The sequence below is a fragment of the Oryctolagus cuniculus genome, chromosome 7 (genome assembly GCF_051225735.1).
Source record: "Oryctolagus cuniculus isolate XC-2025 breed Fujian yellow rabbit chromosome 7, ASM5122573v1, whole genome shotgun sequence".
NCBI classification, from domain to species: Eukaryota; Metazoa; Chordata; class Mammalia; order Lagomorpha; family Leporidae; genus Oryctolagus; species Oryctolagus cuniculus.
Genome location: NC_142873.1, coordinates 12,591,207 through 12,610,703, shown reverse-complemented (window position 1 = coordinate 12,610,703; position 19,497 = coordinate 12,591,207). Strand labels below are relative to the sequence as shown.

General features: G+C 40.4%; 1 protein-coding gene across 4 annotated transcripts in view; it reads left to right on the top strand.

The window, feature by feature from the left end:
• UBE3C (ubiquitin protein ligase E3C) overlaps positions 1–19,497 on the top strand; it is a 122,853-nt gene that overhangs the window by 17,410 nt on the left and 85,946 nt on the right. For 3 of the 4 annotated variants that reach the window (XR_016236940.1, XM_017345649.4, XM_002715019.6), the window contains exons 2-5: positions 10,994–11,047; positions 14,547–14,621; positions 15,017–15,163; positions 17,961–18,076. Coding sequence is in view for 3 of the 4 variants with exons in the window: in XM_017345649.4 (XP_017201138.1) it covers positions 10,994–11,047; positions 14,547–14,621; positions 15,017–15,163; positions 17,961–18,076 (392 nt within the window). In the remaining variant the exon portion in view is untranslated. The remainder of the gene's footprint in view (positions 1–10,993; positions 11,048–14,546; positions 14,622–15,016; positions 15,164–17,960; positions 18,077–19,497) is intronic. The other variant, XM_070077217.2, reaches the window with a different exon arrangement.

Genomic DNA, 19,497 nt, shown 5'->3' with positions numbered 1-19,497 from the left:
GCAAAATAAGTTTACCCTTTAATTCAGTTTTCCATGAAATTTTACCTATTTAATGTATAAGTGAATTTTAATACTTTTTCTTTTCCTTTTTTTAACTTGGGAATCACATTGTATATTTAGTTTTATAAATATGATTTTAGTGACTTATTATGATGCAACTTTAAGAGTTTTTTTTACTTATATGAAATTGATTGCTTTTATGTTTTCATAAACATTCTTAATTAAGTCTAGAAAAAAAGAAAGGCCCTATACATTTTAGGGTTTGCATTACTCACAAATATTTCAGTAAATTTTTAACATTTTCTTTTCTTCAGAGAGAAGTATTTTGTTCACTGCAACATTTGAATTGTTAGCATCATGTTTGTGAGAGCCAGGAAATACCTGAAAAAGATATAAAACTACTTGTTGCATTTATATTAGCAAAGTCTGATAAAGAAAATCTTACAATTGTTTCTAAAAATCGAGATACTAGGAACCATTTTAAAAATCTTTTTGTAACTGACTAGCAATTGTTTTGATCTTTAATTTTTAAAAATTATGTTATGTAAATTTACTTTGACATACTCTCTAGTTTTTAATCATAAAATTTTTTATTCTGATGGTTTAATGTAATCTGATTAAAACTATATGCCTTTTCAAAATTGCTACCACTAAATTTACTTAGTGAAGAAAGCATTTTTCCCTTTTAAGAAATCTTTGTAAATGGTATTTGTAAAAATTGCCTTACTTAATTTTCAGAGATTAAGCTATGTGCCTAAAGATTACAGAGCAAATAGAGAAGTTTGCTGTAGTTTACTGTTTACATGTTGATGGATAGGCTAGTGTCACAGCTGTGGACCTGAGATTAGCATTGAAAGTAACTTGTATGCTGTAAGAACAATAGGTTTAGTCATTCCAAAAACACTTAGTGTGGTTTATGAGACTGACATAGAACTGCTGCTTAGAGTCCCTGACTTTTCAAGATCTGAAGAAGTTAAAAGGTAATAGATGTTTTCAAGTAGGAGTATAATAAATTGAAATTAAAAACTTGTGAGTAATCAGGAGTTCAGTCTTTCTTCTGAATCTACATGTGTCTGTTATAATCTTATTGCTGTTTCCCTCTCACTTAATTGGTTATATTGATCTGATTTTAAAACTTTACATTTTCATTAGTTTTTCTATGCTAAGTAAGAAAATATTACACATACATGAGTATGCACATAGATGGGTAATAATTCAGAGTAGAAACTCAAATAAAATACTAAAAATGTTCCTTTCACCTCTCCCTTTCTCTCCCCAATCCTAATCATTCAGATTTTCTACTTCCAGGTTTTTATATAATAAGCATGTAAGTGTGCGTATTTCCCTCTTTCTTTAAAAACGTTAGAGCATGTTAATTTCTCTGCTCCTTCTTAGTACTTCTTAGAGACAGTCTCAGATCAGTTACAAATAGGTCTATTACATTTTTAAAAATTATTTACTGGGGCCGGGGCTGTGGCGCAGTGGGTTAATCCGCCTATGGCACTGGCATCTCATATGGGTGCTGGTTCTAGCCCCGGCTGCTCCTCTTCAGATCCAGCTTTCTGCTGATGGACTGCTGTGGCCATTTGGGGAGTGAATCGGCAGATGGAAGACCTCTCTGTCTCTCCCTCTCACTATCTGTAACTCTACCTGTCAAATAAACAAATAAAATCTTTTTAAAAATGATTTATGTATTTGAGACTAGCAGGCAGAGAACTCCCACCTGCTGGCTCACTACCCAGATGTCCGCAGTGGCAGAATCTGCCTGGGAATTGGGAGACAGGAACATAATGCAGACCACCCATACAGTAACAGTGACCTAACTATTTGAGCCATCATCTGCTTGCCTCCAAGGGAGCATGTTAGCTGGAAGCTGCAGTCGGGAGCAGTCAGCACTGGAGCCCAGGCAGCACGATAGTGGACACAGGCATCCCCGCTGGCATCTTAACTGCTGTGCCCAATGCCCACTCCGCTGCCTCATTCTTCTAAAAAGCGCTACTCAATAGTCCCACCTGGCTGCCATGATTTAATGGTTGCTTAGGTTGTTTTTAGTTTCCTGCTAATTGAGATAGCATTGCAGTGAATGTTCTTGAGGATGTGCCAGTAATATCTGTAGGTCGCATTCCTAGAAGTGAAACTCCTAGGTCAGAGGCTGTGTATGTTTTGAATTTGAATAGATATTTCTACATTCCCCTTTAAGGAGGTTGTATCAGTGTGAAAAAGTGGCTTGTCCTCCTGCACAGTATACCATCTAAATTTTGTTTCTCAAATAGGTATAAAAAGTCTTACTTCATTGTTTCTGTTGCATCTTTTCTGTTTAAAAGATAATTATTTCCCTATGTACTGTTTGTACCTTTTGCTAATTTTTCTATTTGATTGTTTTTGTATTGAGTGCTTTTAACAATGATCACTTTTGTCATGGTATGAATATTCCTACTTTGTTACTTGTCTTTTTTTTAATGAACTTATCTTTTAATTCCACTTTCCCATTAACCTTTTTTTTTTTTTTTTAAGATTTATTATTTATTTGAAGGGCAGAGTCATAGCAAGAAAAAGAGAGAGAGAGATTTTCCATCCACTGGTTCACTCCCCAAATGGCTGCAATGCTGGAGCTGGGCCAAACAAAGCCAGGAGCCAGGAGCTTCTTCCAGGTCTCCCACGTGGGTGCAGGGGCCCAAGCACTTGGGCCATCTTCCACTGCCTTCTCCAGGCCATTAGGAGGAAACTGGATCACAAGTGGAGCAGCTTGGACTCGAACCAGGAACCAGCACTGAAGGAGGTGCTTTTACCATCTATGCCTTAGTGCCATGCGCGCCCCACTCCCCCCAATAGTACTTGATCACCTTCTCTGAAAGAACTGTATTTCAAAATTTCAAACAAATATCATTTGGGTTCAACAGATTTTTATTTTAATAAACAATTCAGAGGCTGACAGCACCCTGGCATGACAAACTTGGCATATGTTCCTAAAACCTGCCAGACTATATGTAAAAGTGTGGCAAGCACCAACCCCACAGAGTGACACAGCGTAAGAAGGGCAAAGATCCTCTATACACACCAGGGAAGACTGCGTCCCTCTGTACACTGCAGGGCAGAATGGCTGTGGCAGGAAGACTGAGCCGGCTTTCCAGAGAAAGGCTGAAACTTCAGAGATTTTGCTGAGGCTTGAGTATGTGGAGTCCAGCTGCAGATCTAGGAGAATGTTGGCTTAAGACGTGTTAACATTTTGAACCAGAGGAGATGAGAAGAAAAAGGGTGAAGTGATCCAGGTCTAGGCTTCATCTTCTGTTTTATTGTGAAGACAGTGAAATCTTCAGATCACCATTCATTTCATTTGGTTGCAGTTGATCTTTTGGGAGAGAACAAGCTGGAGCTATTAATAACATTCCTAATTGGGAAATTTAAGCTTCAAAACAAAACAGGGTCTGATCTTCTGAGTGTGTTCTCTTCAGTTATAGTCACATCGTAATAAAAGGGACTGGGAAAGGCTGTCTATCCCTTTACCAGTGCCAAGTGGCTTTGGAAAGCCCAGACAGTGACCTTTATTTTTATAAATGTGGTACTCAAAACACTTTTTCAGCTTTCTCAAAGTATGTATCCCTTGGTGAGAAGCTTATCCTTCCTCGCTCTCAGGTCCAGTGGTGGTTTGTGTGTGTGTGTGTGTGTGTGTGTGTGTCTACTTCACATAGATCTGATATTCTTAAAATAGCAAAGCAAGGCTTTTTCTGTATGCTGTCATTGTGAGGGAAAAGTGGGTGTTCGTCCTTTCAAAAGGCCAGATTTAAGGTATCTGAAGTTACCTGCCTTTAACGAGAGTGATTATTTGACAGGCTTAAGTAATCCTCCTAAATATTCCTACGTGGGTGAGATTAGCGAGATTGCCTCAGGATACAAGTAGATTTTGTTTTTTTTTTTTGTTTTTTTTTTTTTTTTTTTTTGACAGGCAGAGTGGACAGTGAGAGAGAGAGACAGAGAGAAAGGTCTTCCTTTGCCGTTGGTTCACCCTCCAATGGCCGCTGCGGCCGGCGCACCGCGCTGATCCGATGGCAGGAGCCAGGAGCCAGGTGCTTTTCCTGATCTCCCATGGGGTGCAGGGCCCAAGCACCTGGGCCATCCTCCACTGCACTCCCTGGCCACAGCAGAGGGCTGGCCTGGAAGAGGGGCAACCAGGACAGAATCTGGCGCCCCGACCGGGACTAGAACCCGGTGTGCCGGCGCCGCAAGGCGGAGGATTAGCCTATTGAGCCGCGGCGCCGGCCTAGATTTTGTTTTTGATCAGATTACTAATGCTGAAATACACTGGACCAGATACCAGATTCCCATACTTAACCTATACTCCACCTCTGCTTTTCCCATTACAACACATTTTATGTTAGTGTTTGTCCTGAAGTCATCAATAGAATTTAAAGGGTTTCCTCTAATTTATGAGTTAGGGGGAAAAAAGTCTTCATGGACTTGTTTATTCAGCTCATGGTTGACAAACAGCAAAAGATTAGTGAGGTCAGACTATCAGTGAATTGCAGTGAGCAGAGCCAACTTTGTCTTTCCCAGGAGAGTAACAGCTGCTCGACATACTTGGCCCTATCTGCAAATGGACAATGAACTGAGTTATTAGACAAAGGAATGTTATCAGTTATTTTATTTGCTTTGTCACAAATCATCACCTTTAATCATAACGTTGGCAGCATGCTTCTCATTTGACCTATCAGCAGCTCTAGCTTTTGCAATTAGATATAATACCACAGACAGATGTTTTCAGTATTTGCATTTTAACTCCCTGGACACTCTCTGTCCACATACTCTCAGGGTGTTTGGAAGTCTTTCTTGTTTGTTCCCAAAAGTTTAATAGAAGTTTTAGGTAATGTACATTATGGTTTCAAAAGAAAGTTTGAGTTGATAGTCTCACACCTGAATCTGGCATATAATGGGATAAGCTCACTCTCTGAGCTGGTCCATGAAAAACTAAATTTAAAAATTCTTCATCATATTGGTTTGATTTGTGTTTTCTTTGCAGCCATCATGTTTACAAGACTAAAAGCTGAATCTAGGGCGTTATTAACACTGTCCTTATAAAGACACGTGAAAATGACTGTGATTATAATTAACGCCTTCATTTGTATTACTATGTTCACCTTTAGACTTTAAAAATGACTTTTTTTCATTGACCATAGCAGGCCCAGCAATCAGAGGGAAAAAAATAAAGGCGTTGGTATAATCCTAATTCACAATTATGAATACCTATAGATGACCCACACTAATAACTAACTGTCAGCTTCTAAAAGGAAATGCCCCATGCTGCTAAAAATAAACTTACAAACCTCTGACAGTGCATGAAGATAGTAAGTGCAGAGGAATCCTTCCTGTCAGTGTGACTGTATGTAATCTGTACCGAGTACTTTTGAACATGTAACACTTTCTCCAAGGGCATAAAGATATTGTTCAAGAGTGATAAATCAAAACTTTGTGCAGAAAAATATCGTTACCAAAGACAAGAGACAAAGAGGCCAATGTTGTGGGGTAGTGGTTTAACCTGCGACCCACAATGCCGGCATCCCATATGAGTATCCTTTTGAGTCCTAGCTGCTCCACTTCTGACCCAGCTCCCTGTTAATATGCCTGGGAAAGCAGTGGAAGATGGCCCGAGTGCTTGGGCTCCTGCACTCACATGGGAATCCTAGATGAAGCTCCTGACTCATGGTTTCAGCCTGGCCCAGCCCTGGCTGTTGGGGCCATTTGGGGAGTGAACCAGTGGGTGGAAGACCTTTCTCTCTCTCTCTGCTTCTGCCTTTCCTTCTTTGTAACCCAGACTTTTGAATAAATAATTAAATATTTTTTTAAAAAATATCGTTTTTCTGGCCGGCGCCGCGGCTCACTAGGCTAATCCTCCGCCTAGCGGCGCCGGCACACCAGGTTCTAGTCCCGGTTGGGGCGCCGGATTCTGTCCCGGTTGCCCCTCTTCCAGGCCAGCTCTCTGCTGTGGCCAGGGAGTGCAGTGGAGGATGGCCCAGGTGCTTGGGCCCTGCACCCCATGGGAGACCAGGAAAAGCACCTGGCTCCTGGCTCCTGCCATCGGATCAGCGCGGTGCGCCGGCCACAGCGCGCCGGCCTCGGCGGCCATTGGAGGGTGAACCAACGGCAAAGGAAGACCTTTCTCTCTGTCTCTCTCTCTCACTGTCCACTCTGCCTGTCAAAAAAAAAAAAGAGTAAAAAAAAAAATTGTTTTTCTAATTTATTTGTTAATGTCAAAGTCTAAAAAATATTGTTGTCTCCTGGACTCATCTTAAACCTCATGTTCCTTTCTGTTATTGTAAGCAGTTTTATTTATTTTTTTTTAAATTATTTGAGAGGCAGAATTAGTGGTATGCGGGGGAGAGAGAGAAAGATAAGGATTTTCCATCCACTGGTTACTCCCCAAATGACTGCAGCGACCTGTCCTAGCTGGAGCCAGGAGACTGGAAACTCCATCCGTGTCTCCCATGTGGGTGGCAGGGGCCCAAGCACTTGGATTATCTTCCATTGCTCTACCAAGCACATTACCAGGGAGATAGACTGCAAGTAGAGCAACTAGAACCTGAAGTGGTGCTCATGGGATGCTGGCACCGCAGGTGGAGGCTTAGCCCACTGCACCACAATGCAGGCCCCCAGTATAAGCAGTTCTCTTTGAGAAACCTAGTTTCAGATGGGATTTTTCGTATGTAAACTGACTAGATTCTTATGTACCTTTTATCTTTACTTTTATTTTTCAAAATATTAAAAGTTTTATAAATTATAAATAATTGAACATGTTTATGGGATGCAGCGTTCTTCCGTATGATATGTACTGCTCAAATCAGAGTAGGTAACATTTCCTCTTTGTCATCACTTTATGATCAGAGCCTTGGAACTCCTTTCTTCGTTTGCTCAGGATGTCTATAACATGTTCTCACTATCCTGTGTAACACTCTCGGGAACTTGTTCCTCCTGTCTAGCTCACGTTTGGTACCTGTCATCCAGTCTCCCTCTCTTCCCCTTCACTGCTCCTGGCCTCCCATAGTTCACATATTCTCAGTTCATGCTGACTTTTTTTGACCTTCCACATATGAGGAAGAGAACATGTAGAATTTGTTTTTCTTTCTTTGGCTTAAATCATTTAACATTCTCCAGTTCCATCCATTTTGCTGCACTTGAAAGGATTTCATTCTGTTTTGTGCTTGAAGAATACTCTGCTGTATATCTACTACATTTTCTTTTTTCATTTTTCTACTGATGGACACTCTGGTTTATTCCCTGTCTTGATTGTTGTGAATAGTGCTGCATTAAGAATGTTTTGTTTTCATTGTATTTATTTGCGAGGGGCCTTCTAATTTCTAATGTATGACAAATGATTATTTTTCCATTTGGGATAGTGATATAAGGCTTATCCTTGAAATAAATATATTTAATTTAAAAGAGTCTCTTTTTTTGCAAGGTTAACATTGGTTGTTTTGTATCCTTTGCATTGTATCAGGTAGTGATATTATCCACCCAAAAATATGGGCCCACTTCTGGGTAAATTCCAAGAAATGTACCGCAACCAGTTGTCACACAAAATGATTTATTATTATTATTATTATTATTATTTTTTGATAGGCAGCGTGGACAGTGAGAGAGAGAGAGACAGAGAGAAAGGTCTTCCTTTTCCGTTGGTTCACCCTCCAATGGCTGCTGCGGCTGGCGCACCGCGCTAATCCGAAGGCAGGAGCCAGGTGCTTCTCCTGGTCTCCCATGCGGGTGCAGGGCCCAAGTACTTGGGCCATCCTCCACTGCCTTCCTGGGCCACAGCAGAGAGCTGGACTGGAAGAGGGGCAAACGGGACAGAATCCAGCGCCCCGACCGGGACTAGAGATTTATATGTTTATTTGAAAGGAAGAGTTGTAGAGAAAAAGGGAGAGAGAAGGGAGATATTTTCCATTTGCCAGTTCACTCCCCAAATGGTTACAAAGACCAAGGCTGGGCCAAGCTGAAGACAGGATCCAGGATCTTCATCTGGGTCTCCCACATGCTTGCAGGGGCTTAATCACTTGGACCATTTTCTGCTGCTTTCCCAGGCTGTTAACAGGGAACTGGATCGGCTGTGGAGTAGCTGGGAATTGAACTGGCACCCATGTGGGATGCCAGCATTGCAGGCGGCGGCTTAACCCACTAACTACAACATGGGCCCTAGTAATTTATTTTAAGCAACAAATAATGAGACCACAGGGAATCATTCCCAAAGTCAAGACTCTCTGGGGAAATGGGTGTCTTTTATTATCTTAGGGGAAAAGTGAGTATGTAAGAGGGGAGGTACTTACTGTATGTAGGGGTGGATACAAGTTTACACAGGCGCAGTTCAGAAACATGTTGCAATTTAAGTTGCATGTTATGGTAATAAGGCTTAAGCTCCTTCTGGGAGAGAGATATTAATATTAAAATGAAGTCAAAAGTGACCTTTGGATACATTTTGTTGCTCATGCAGTGGGGTCTGGGCCAGTCCAAGGTGGCTGATGACTGCATCTCTCTCTGAAAGTGACTGAAAAACCTAAAAGACAGCACTGGACAACATCAGATGTTTTTAGGGTCTTAAAATAGAAATGAATCCCAAAATGCCTTTTGAGATATTTGAGCATTAGATGGTGATAGTAGTTCATGATTTCCTTGTGTTACATTACTGGTGATGGTTCCCTGATCACTTGGTTAGTGTCTGAAGGATTTGTATACTGCAAGTTTGCTGTCTTTCCCTGAGTGAGATATTTTGAGATATCCTGATTGCTCCCTGATTCTAGCATGCATCAGTAGATCTTGTCTGTGAAATTGATTACTGTAGTGTTTAGTGGTTTTTTTCCTCTTCTACATTTATTTACTTGATTTTTGTGAGGAAGTGGTTTTTCTGTTCCTTTATTTGATTATTTATTATAAATATAGTCAATTTATATTGATTAAAATCTAATACAGACCTTACTCTAATCATAAGAAATTATTGAAAAAGTCCAAATAGAGAGACAGCAACCAGAACATGAAAGACAAAGACTGAGATTAAGAAGAATTAGTAACTGAATGCATTGTGGAACCTGGACAAGAGTCTAGAACACATAAAGATCATTAGTGGGAAAATGGAGAATTTCTAACCACATATGAGCTTAGTTAATCCTATTGTGCCAGTATTTTCTGTTGATGATTGTACCTGGTTATATGGGGAGTGGATAAGACATAGTAAAGGACTTACATACCACATTTGCAGCTTTTCTTTGTCTAAAATTGGTTCAAAACAAAAAAAGCCAATTTAAAGAACACTGTTTAAGTAAGCAATGGTTAATACTTTAAAAATTTTTTCTACCTTTGGACATGTAAATAAAGGCTTTTGATTTGAAACTTTGTATAAAGTTTTTAATTGAAAATTTGTATGCTAATGGAGGATTTATTTCTTTGGTTTTACATGTTAACAGTGAGAAACTTGATTCTGTATGTTGTGTTCAAATAGCACTGTATATAAAAATCAGCTTAGGGGCCGGTGCTGTGGTGCAGCAGGTAAAGCCACTTCCCCCAGTGCTGGAGTCCCATGTGGGTGAGTCCCAGCTGCTCCACTTCCAATCCAGCTCTCTGCTATGGCCTGGGAAAGCAGTAGAAGATGGCCCAAGTCCTTGGGCCCCTGCACCCACGGGGGAGACCCAGAAGAAGGCTCTGGCTCTGGCTTCGGATTAGCACAACTCCTGGCCATTGCGGCCAATTGGGGAGTGAACCAACAGATGGAAGACCTCTCTCTGTGTAACTCATGGAAAGCCAAAACACTCTGGCAAAAACAAACAAACAAACAAAAACACCTAAATGAAAGATCTCCTTGAGTGAGATCCCAGTGAAAAGAACAGGTCATCAAAGAAGGAGGTACCTTTCTCTGAAGGGAGGAGAGAACTTCCACTTTGACTACGACCTTGTCTAAATATGATCAGAGTCGGTGAACTCAGGGGGCTTCCATAGCCTTGGCAACTCATGACAAGAGCCTAGGGTGATTACTGATGCCATAAACAGGAGTGTCAATTTGTTAAGTCAGCAACAGAAGTCACTGTGCACTTACTCCTCATGTAGGATCTCTGTCCTTAATGTGCTGTACATTGTGATTTAATGCTATAACGAGTACTCAAACAGTATTTTTCACTTTGTGTTTCTATGTGGGTGCAAACTGTTGAAATCTTTACTTAATATATGCTAAACTGATCTTCTGTATATAAAGAGAATTGAAAATGAATCTTGATGTGAATGGAAGGGGGAGGGAGAGGGAAAGGGGAGGGTTGCGGGTGGGAGGGAAGTTATGGGAGGGGAAGCCATTGTAATCCATAAGCTGTACTTTGAAAATTTATATTCATTAAATAAAAGTTTAAAAATAAATAGTCTTTAAAAAAATTTTTCTCTGACAGTCTGCTGGTGTGGTATGTATCTGTTTTGAGATTTAGTTTTACTTTTTCTAATGATTCATATGCAGTGTCTTGAACCTTTAATTTTTTTTCATTTACTTGAAGTATTTAACTTTCTCTTATTTCGGTTTCTTCTACAAACTAAGTTAATTTTGCTCAACATTTAGTTTTGCTTGTCATGAAAATATTTAAAAAATTTTTTTTAAAGATTTATTTTTTTTACTTGAGAGGCAGAGTCAGAGAGAAAAAGAGAGAGGTCTTCCATCCTCTGGTTCACTCCCCAAATGGCCACAATGGCTGGAGCTGGTCTGCTCCAAAGCCAGGAGCCCAGAGCTTCCTCTGGGTCTCCCATGTGGGTGCAGGGGCCGAAGGACTTGGGACATCTACTGCTTTCCCAGGCCATAGCAGAGAGCTGGATGGAAGTGGAGCAGCTGGGACTAGAACCTATTCCCATGTGGTATGCTGGGCTGCAGGTGGCAGATTCACCCTCTACGCCACAGTGCCGGCCCCATCCTTTCTATAATTCTTTAATGAGGATGTTAAATTTGAAATTGCAACCTTCATTTCCTTTTCTCTTTTTTTGAATTTAGGAAGAAAAGGCTTCTCTTTTACATCGTACTCAGGAAGAAAGAAGAAAGAGAGAGGTAAAAACAGCTTTGCAATACTCTATGAAGATAAGCATTTTCCATAGCATTTAAACAAACCTTGGTGTGTGTGTGTTTTATATGACATATATGTGTATATTTAGCTTCAGAAAACTTTCTGGATTTGTTGGATTTTACAGTTGTTTGTCCTCGAACCATTTTAAAAAATGGGCTTAAAAGGCAGTTTCCAGACTCGAGAGGGGGTATGGCCTTTTAGTTAGCCTACTTGCTTATGATATGGTTTCCAGAAGATCTGTAAAGGCTTAATATATAATGTTCTTATTTTGTTAAGCAAGAAGAGAGACTCACTGTTAAAGCGTGTATTTTAACTATGAATGCAGTAAAAGAAAGGAACTAATAACATTCTTGGATTTACCTTTTATCTTTCTGGTGATTTCTTAAAATAGCTTTGGTTTGTTAATTAGCATTTATACTATCTTAGGGATTTTCTGGATAGTTTTTATTTGTTATTTTCACAGTTCATTCATACCTGTAGCAACTATTTATTGAGAGCTTGTCATGCTGGATATGCAAATAAGAAATAGAAAAGACAGATTTCTTCCTCAGTGATGGGAGCACAGACAGTAGCCAAGATACTGACGTAGTGGTACAAGCTCTAAAGGCGATAGAGTAACAGGATAGTAACTGGGAAGGCCTTCATTAGATACGGTGTTGAGAGGAGGGGCTCCCTGAACGGGTTAGAGTTTCATTTCTGAGGATGAAAAAGAACTTGCTTTATAAAAACCTGGAGAGGAGCATTCTTGGTTAAATGCACAGCAAAGGAAAGGTTTCTCAACCTCTCCACTATTGACATTTCTGACCCGATGATTCTCTGTCCTGGGGACTATCCTCTACATTGGAGGAGTAGCAGTATTCTGTTCCCTCAGTTGTTGGAACCGAAAGTGTCTCCAGAAATCACCTGGATAGAAATTGAGAATCATCGCTCAACCAAGAGAGATTTGTTGATCCATGCTTCCCCCCCCCCCCCGTGCCTTCTTTCCTTCCTTCCTCTCTCTTTTTAAAGTTTTTAATTGCTCAGCCATATCTTCCAATAATGTTTTTGCTGCGTTTTCCCTCTCTTCTCCTTGGATGCTCATATAACTATGTATATGTGTGTGTGTATATATATATATTTTTAAGATTTATTTTATTTATTTGAAAGGCAGAGTTAATGGAGAGAAGAGAGAGACATCTTTTCAACCACTAGTTCACTCCTCAAATGGCTGCAAAAACTAAGCCTGGGCTAGGCCAAAGCCAAGAACCAGGAGCTTCTTCTGGATCTCCCACATGGGTGCAGCGGCCCAAGCATTTGGGCCGTCTTCCACTGCTGTCCCGGGCACGTTAGCAGGGAGTTGGGTTGGAAGTGGAGCAGTTCCGTCTGGCGTTCATATGGGATGTCGACGTAGCAGCACCTGTCCCAGACTTGCATATTTGATGTTTGTGTTGTGTACCATATGTTGCCGCTATACTCTTATATATTCTTTTGAATACCTGTGCTTTGATTCAGCCATTTTCTTCTGACCTAATTTCTAATTTACAAATTACCATTAACAATGTCTTATTGTTAAATACATCATTTGAGGGGCCAGAGTTATGGTGCAGCAGGTTATGCTGGCATCCCATATGAGCACCTTTTTGAATCCCGTCTATAGCACTTCCCGTCTAACTCCCTGCTAATGCACTTGGGAAGGCAGCAGAAGGTGATTGAAATACTTGGACCCCTGCCACCCACGTGGGAGACTCTGGAGTTCCTGGTTCCTGGTTTTGGTCAGGCCCAGCCCTGTTCGTTGTGACCACTGGGGGAGTGCACCAATGGATGGAAAAATGTCTTTGTCTCTGTTACTCTCTCTGTGTCTGTCTCTGTCACTTTGCTTTTCGAATAAATCTTTTAAAAAATACATCCATTGAGCTTAATTTTAATTCTAAAATTTCGCTTTTATTCTTTTACGTTTTCCAGTTCCTTTGGTATTTAGTTTCTTGAACATAGTTGTAGATTTTTATAAACAGTGTCTAAACCCTAGTAATTGAGTCTTCTGTGTTTCTGTTTCTATTGTCTTCAGTTTTTAGTTTTGTCTATGCATGCCCGGTTACTTTTGATTGAATACTGAATATTGTATATTACAAATTTAGAGGTTAGTTTCAAGCTCTATAATTTGACATCTTTTGGTGAATGTTACATTTACATTGAGGAGGAAGTCAAGAGAGAAACAAAATCACTGTTAACTAACACAGAATTGAGCTGACTTGAAGCTTACCTTCTGCCCTGGTGGGGACTGACTTATTTCTAGCACACCTTAGATAAAGTCTCTTCTGTCTCAGCATGGCCTGATGGTATTCTTTACTCCCAGCGTTGTATGGGTGTTTGTGTGTCTCAGGTTTGTACCTGGTACTACAGAAGACACAGAACAATATATTACAGTAAAATGGAGCACAGAGATTAGTGTCATACCTGAGTTTGAATGCTAATTGTCTTAAATTTTTAGGTAAAACAATCTTGATTCAGTGAAATCTGGGCTTTTCTCTTGAAACAAGAAAGTGACCTTCAAAATTGATGTTTGTGTTAGCTGTTTGTATTCTTAGTATTTAAAGCTCAAAGCAAAGTTACTGTGCTGTTGAGTTTATAAAATAGTGTAGCCATTTTGGGAAACATTGTGGCAAAAATGTTAATTCCACTCCTGTGTATATACCCAAGAGAGATGAAAACCTGTATCTTTAGAGAAACTTGTACATGAATATTCATAGTAACATTACTCATAACAGCTCAAAGTGGAAACAGATGTCCATCAGCTAATAAACAAAATGAGAAATATACATACAATGAAATATTACTTGGCTATAAAAAGGAGGGAAGTACTGACATATGCTAAAACATAGATGAACTTTGAAAACAGCATGCTAAATGAAAAAAGTCAGACAAAAAGGCATATACCGTATGACTCCATTGTATGAAATGTCAAGAGGAGACAAGTGGTAGAGACAGGAAGCATACTAATGGTTTCCAGGGGGAGAGTAGAGGTGATGAAGTTGTTCTAAAATTCAGTAGTGGTGACAGTGGTGAAAAACATATTCTCTGAATGATTTACTTTGAAGGAGTGTAATTTTTTTAAGGATTTACTTATTTGAAAGGGTTACAGAGAGGTGGAGAGACTGAGAGTGAGCTGGCTTACTCCTCAAATGCCTACGGTGGCCAAGGCTCAGCCAGGCCGAAACCAGAATCCAGGTCTTCCACATGGATACAGGGGCCCAAGTACTTGAGCCATCTTCAGCTACTTTCCCAGGCACATTAGAAGGAGCTGGATCAGAAGTAGAGCAGCAGGGACTCAAACTAGCACCCATATAGGGTACTGCTGTGGTAGGTAGCAGCTTAACCCTCCATGCCACAACACCATCCCTGTAGAGTGTATTTTAAGTTACATGAATTATATGGCATTTTAAGAAATCTTTACTAGTGAAATGTTATTTTTGCTGGTACTAACCAGTTGTTCCCTCCATAATTCAGGAAGAAAGGCGAAGATTGAAAAATGCAATAATCATCCAATCATTTATTCGAGGCTACAGAGACAGAAAACAGCAAGTAAGTTTGTTTTCTTTTAAAACTGGGAAAGAAATGCAGGAGCTTTTTTATATATTATATTGTAGTATTGGCAAATGTTATCATTTGTATGTATTTTCATGTCTGTTTAATGCAAGTGTAAATGATATTTTTCCCAATACATAATTTTATTAGCTTTATCTATGTAAAGACTTATATGTGAGTTTCTAAATAATTTTTAAATAATGCAAATGAGGTCTAGAACACAGCTACAGATCAAAAAGAATTGTGGAAGAAATTTGACCTTTTACTGATAACTGTGGTAGCAGCATCTTGTTAGTTTCCACCACAGATGTGAAAGTATTGAGCATTGTATTCAGATGAAAAGAATTGTGTGTCCAAATAACATGTTTATGTATTTTTTTCTTTGCTTTTAGTATTCCATCCAAAGAAGTGCATTTGATCGCTGTGCTAACTTGTCACAGTCTGGTGGCACATTTCCCATTGCTAATGGTCCCAACCTTACCCTTTTGGTGAGGCAGCTTCTGTTTTTTTACAAACAAAATGAGGACTCAAAACGTTTGGTGAGTGTGACGGTTTTTTCACTTGTCTTTGTTTATGTATTTTCCAGCCTTTTTTTTTTTTTTTTAAGAGGATATGGTGAATTATCTTATCAAGAAGACAGATAAGTCTCTAATGAACATCTTTGAACATTTTTTTCAGTAATCTGTAACAAGTTACCTTTTTTTTTTAGAAGATTTATTTATTTATTTGAAAGTCAGAGTTACACTGAGAGGGAAAGAGAGAGAGGTCTTCCATCCAGTGGTTCACTCCCCAATTGGCTGAACTGTCTGCTGCTGAGCTGATCCGGAGCCTGGAGCCAGGAGCCTCCTCCGGGTCTCCCACGCAGGTACAGGGCCCCAAGCAAGGACTTGGGCCATCTTCTTATTTCCAAGGCCACATCAGAGAGCTGGATCGGAAGTAGAGCAGCTGGGTCTTGAACCGGCACCCATATGGGATGCCTGCACTGCAGGCCAGGGCATTAACCCGCTGTGCCACAGCGCCAGCCCCAGCAAGTTACCTTTTTGATGATAAGTTTTATCCCTTAAAATTTGACAGTAATTGACTTTATCTTTTTTTGTTATGGGAAATTTCAGATATTAAAACCACATGTACCCTGACTCAGGCTCAGCAGTTATGAGCACATTCGTTCGTGCACAGCCCCCTACACCTTTGCCTTCTGTCACTGTGAAACACATCTTAAATATCACGTACTCATCTGTAAATACTTGATTACCAGTCTCTAAAATATAGGGTATTTCTTTTTAAAACATCCAAAATATAATTGTATTTCTCTAAAAATTTTATATGCTTTTGATGAACAATATATCAGTGATGAACAGTACGTGTTAATGATGAAACATACATAAACATGCATAGATGTATAATTTTAAAAAACACAACTTATTGTTTTCCCAAGAAATATTATGAGATTCAGATGCAATTATTAGGTTAAATATATATTTGCTCCTATACATTTTATATATCTATAATTAATATCACCAGGTGGATATAGGGGTGGAAAATGTCAACGGGTCCATGCTGTAAATGAGGGGTGGGGATTCAGCCCATGTGCCTTATAAGACCCATGAAATCAGTTAGTGTGGTCCTGCCAAAGCCACTGCTGCTGGGACTCAAAATTCAATAAGTTTATAGTAGGCTAATTTTTAAGTAAATAGTTTTAAATGGCCCATGACTATTATTATAAATATTCAAATGGCCTTTGGCAGAAAAAAATGTTCCCACCCCTGCTATAGACAGTACATATGAGACAGAGCCCTGAATGAAATAAGTACAGAGGACTGAGGAGTACTCTGCTGTTTTTCTGGTATTTGGCCTTAAAACTCAGTGCTACTTCCTGAATTGAGCAAGGCTGGAACATATGCAGAACTCTGTAAACTAGAGCTAGTCCAGAGAAGCAGTAAAAGCAGTTAACCCACTTAGAATGTCCTCACATCCAAGCCTTCTATCTGAAGGTAATGAGAAAGAATCAGAAATTACGGTAGTAGGTAATCTGGCTTTCTTTTTGGAATAGCCTGTCCCAGTCCTCATATTCTTTAACCTTGTAGGTTGAAAGGCCAAGGAACAGAGTAATGTCCGTGCTGTGGGTATCAATTGAGGTGTCTCTCCAGAATACCACTTCCTTTCATAAATGATTTCTAGTCTGCAGTCCCCTAATGGTTCCTAAAAATGGGGCAGTATGTGTGTGGAGTCCTGTTTCAGAAGGAGGTAGTTCTATACCCTGACTCCAGGCCTCAAGTACAAACAAACCAAACTTCATATGCACATTCTGAAATCCTAAATAGAATTAAATGTCATCAAACTGGTTTCCTGTAAGGAATATGAACTTAACTGTTGACTTAATTGTTTTAATTACACTGTTATTTTATTCTTTCTCACAAACTTTTTTTTTTTTTTTAAGATTTATTTATTTATTTGAAAGTCAGAGTTACAGAGAGGAGAGGCAGAGAGGGAGGGGGGGAGGGGAGAGGTCTTCTGTCCGATGGTTCACTCCCAGATGGCCACAACGGCCAGAGCTGTGCCAATCCAAAGCCAGGAGCCAGGAGCTTCTTCTGGGTCTCCCACATAGGCGCAGGGACCCAAGGACTTGAGCCATCTTCCACTGCTTTCCCAGGCCATAGCAGAGAGCTGGATTAGAAGTGGAGCAGCCGGGACTCAAACCGGCACCCATGTGGGATGCTGGCACTTCAGGCCAGGGCATTAACCTGCTTTCCCCCAGTGTCAGCCCCTGTTGACTTAATTTGCAGACAAAAATTCAAGAGCAATAATTTTCTTTTTCTAATATTTATTTATTTATTTGAAAGGCAGAGTTAGAGAAAGAGAGAAACGAAAGGAGAGGCAGATCTTCCATCTGCTGGTTCACTCCCCAAATAGCTGCAATGGCCAGGAGCCTCGAACTCCATCTGGGTCTCATTTCTCCTGCTTTCCCAGGCAAGGAGTTGGGTCAGAAGTGGAAGAAATGGGTGCTGGACCAGGCTGAAACCAGGAGTAAGGAACTTAATTCAGGCCTTAAATGAGTAGCAGGAGCCCAGCTACATGAGCTACTGTCTCCCAGGGTCCACATTAGCAGAAAACTGAAATTGGGAGCCAGAGTTGGGACACAAAACCAGGGACGCTGATACAGGGTATGGGTGTCCCCACCCATGTTAACGACAAGGTCAAATACCTGCCCCTTTAATGGGTTTTGATTAGATTTAACTGTGTGTTACCATTTGAGGAGATTTGGGGTATTATATAAAGTAGCAAACAGTTAAATTTTTATTGATGAAGAGTTGTATTTTCTGTGTTTTGCTATTTCAGATATGGCTGTATCAGAACTTAATTAAACACAGCTCTCTGTTTGTTAAGCAGTTGGATGGATCTGAGAGACTTACATGTTTATTTCAAATAAAAAGGTTGATGAGCCTCTGTTGCAGGTAAATTCAGTCACAATAGTGACTTACACATAACAATGTATGGATCACTTTGAATGTCTTGAGAAACAGCTTATTAATTTTGTTTTCTGAGACTGTTATCCACGTTTTAAGGAGGGGGAGACAGTGGAATGTTCTGCATATTGCAATTTTTGCTCTAGGTAATTCTTGTCCAGATGACGTAGAAATCAAAGCATAGATGTATCTTTCGGATGATATTTTTCAAGAATATCCTAGAGTTCTTTTGTGAAATGTTAGACATTCTTGTGAACGGAATGGCCAAGAAGACTCCTAGTGTGACACTGATTCTGTTCTGTAAGGCTTTCTACCAAAATATAGTTTGATAACCACTCAGAATATTCCTTTTATCAAGTTTTTTTTTTTTTAAAGATTTATTTATTTGAAAGTCAGAGATACACAGAGAGAGAGGGAGAGGCAGAGAGAGAGAGAGAGAGAGAGAGAGGTCTTCCATCTGCTGGTTCACTCTCTAGTTGGCTGCAGCCAAGAGCTGGAGCTGCGCTGATCAGGAGCTTCTTCCAGGTCTCCCACATGGATGCAGGGGCCCAAGGACTTAGGCCATCTTCCACTGCTTTCCCAGGCCACTGCAGAGAACTGGATCAGAAGTGGAGCAGCAGGGCTGGCGCTGTGGCACAGTGGGTTAAAGCCCTGGCCTGAAGCGCCGGCATCCTTTATGGGCACTGCTTTGAATCTGGCTGTGCCTCTTCCCATCCAGCTCTCTGCTGTGGCCTGGGAAAGCAGTAGAAGGCGGCCCAAGTCCTTGGGCTCCTGCACCCCCGTGGGAGACCCAGAAGAAGCTCCTGGCTTCTGGCTTCAGATTGGCACAGCTCTGGCTGTTGTGGCCATCTGAGGTGTGAACCAGCAAATGGAAGACCTCTCTCTCTGTAACTCTCTTTCAAATAAATAAAATAAATCTTTAAAAAAAAAAAAAAGTGGAGCAGCAGGGACTTGAACTGACACCAATATGGGATGCCAGCACTGCAGGTGGCGGCTTTACCCACTACGCCACAGCGTCAGTCCCTCAAGTTCTTATTATGATTATGTTTGAGCCCAAAATTAGTCACGTGCATGACTTTCTGAGGTCATGGTTTAATGAGATTACCAGGAAAAGGGTGTGTGGGCTGGCTTTTGCTTAAAGATCTTTCAGTCCCCAGGATGAACTAGGAAAACAGGAAGAAGGGGAGTTTCTTCTTTAGAAATTGCATACCTCCTATAAAACAGAAGTTGATGCCATATACCTTTAGGATGAATGGAATTGGATCAGTGCAGTGTTGAAGTGGAAGCCAGCCAACCTGCGTTGCAGTTACTGGCCTAGGGACCTGAGGGGATAGATCGACTTTTCCAAGGAGATTGGAATGATTCTTCCATGGCTCACTATCTCGGTACTCTGCTGGGTGATTAGGATG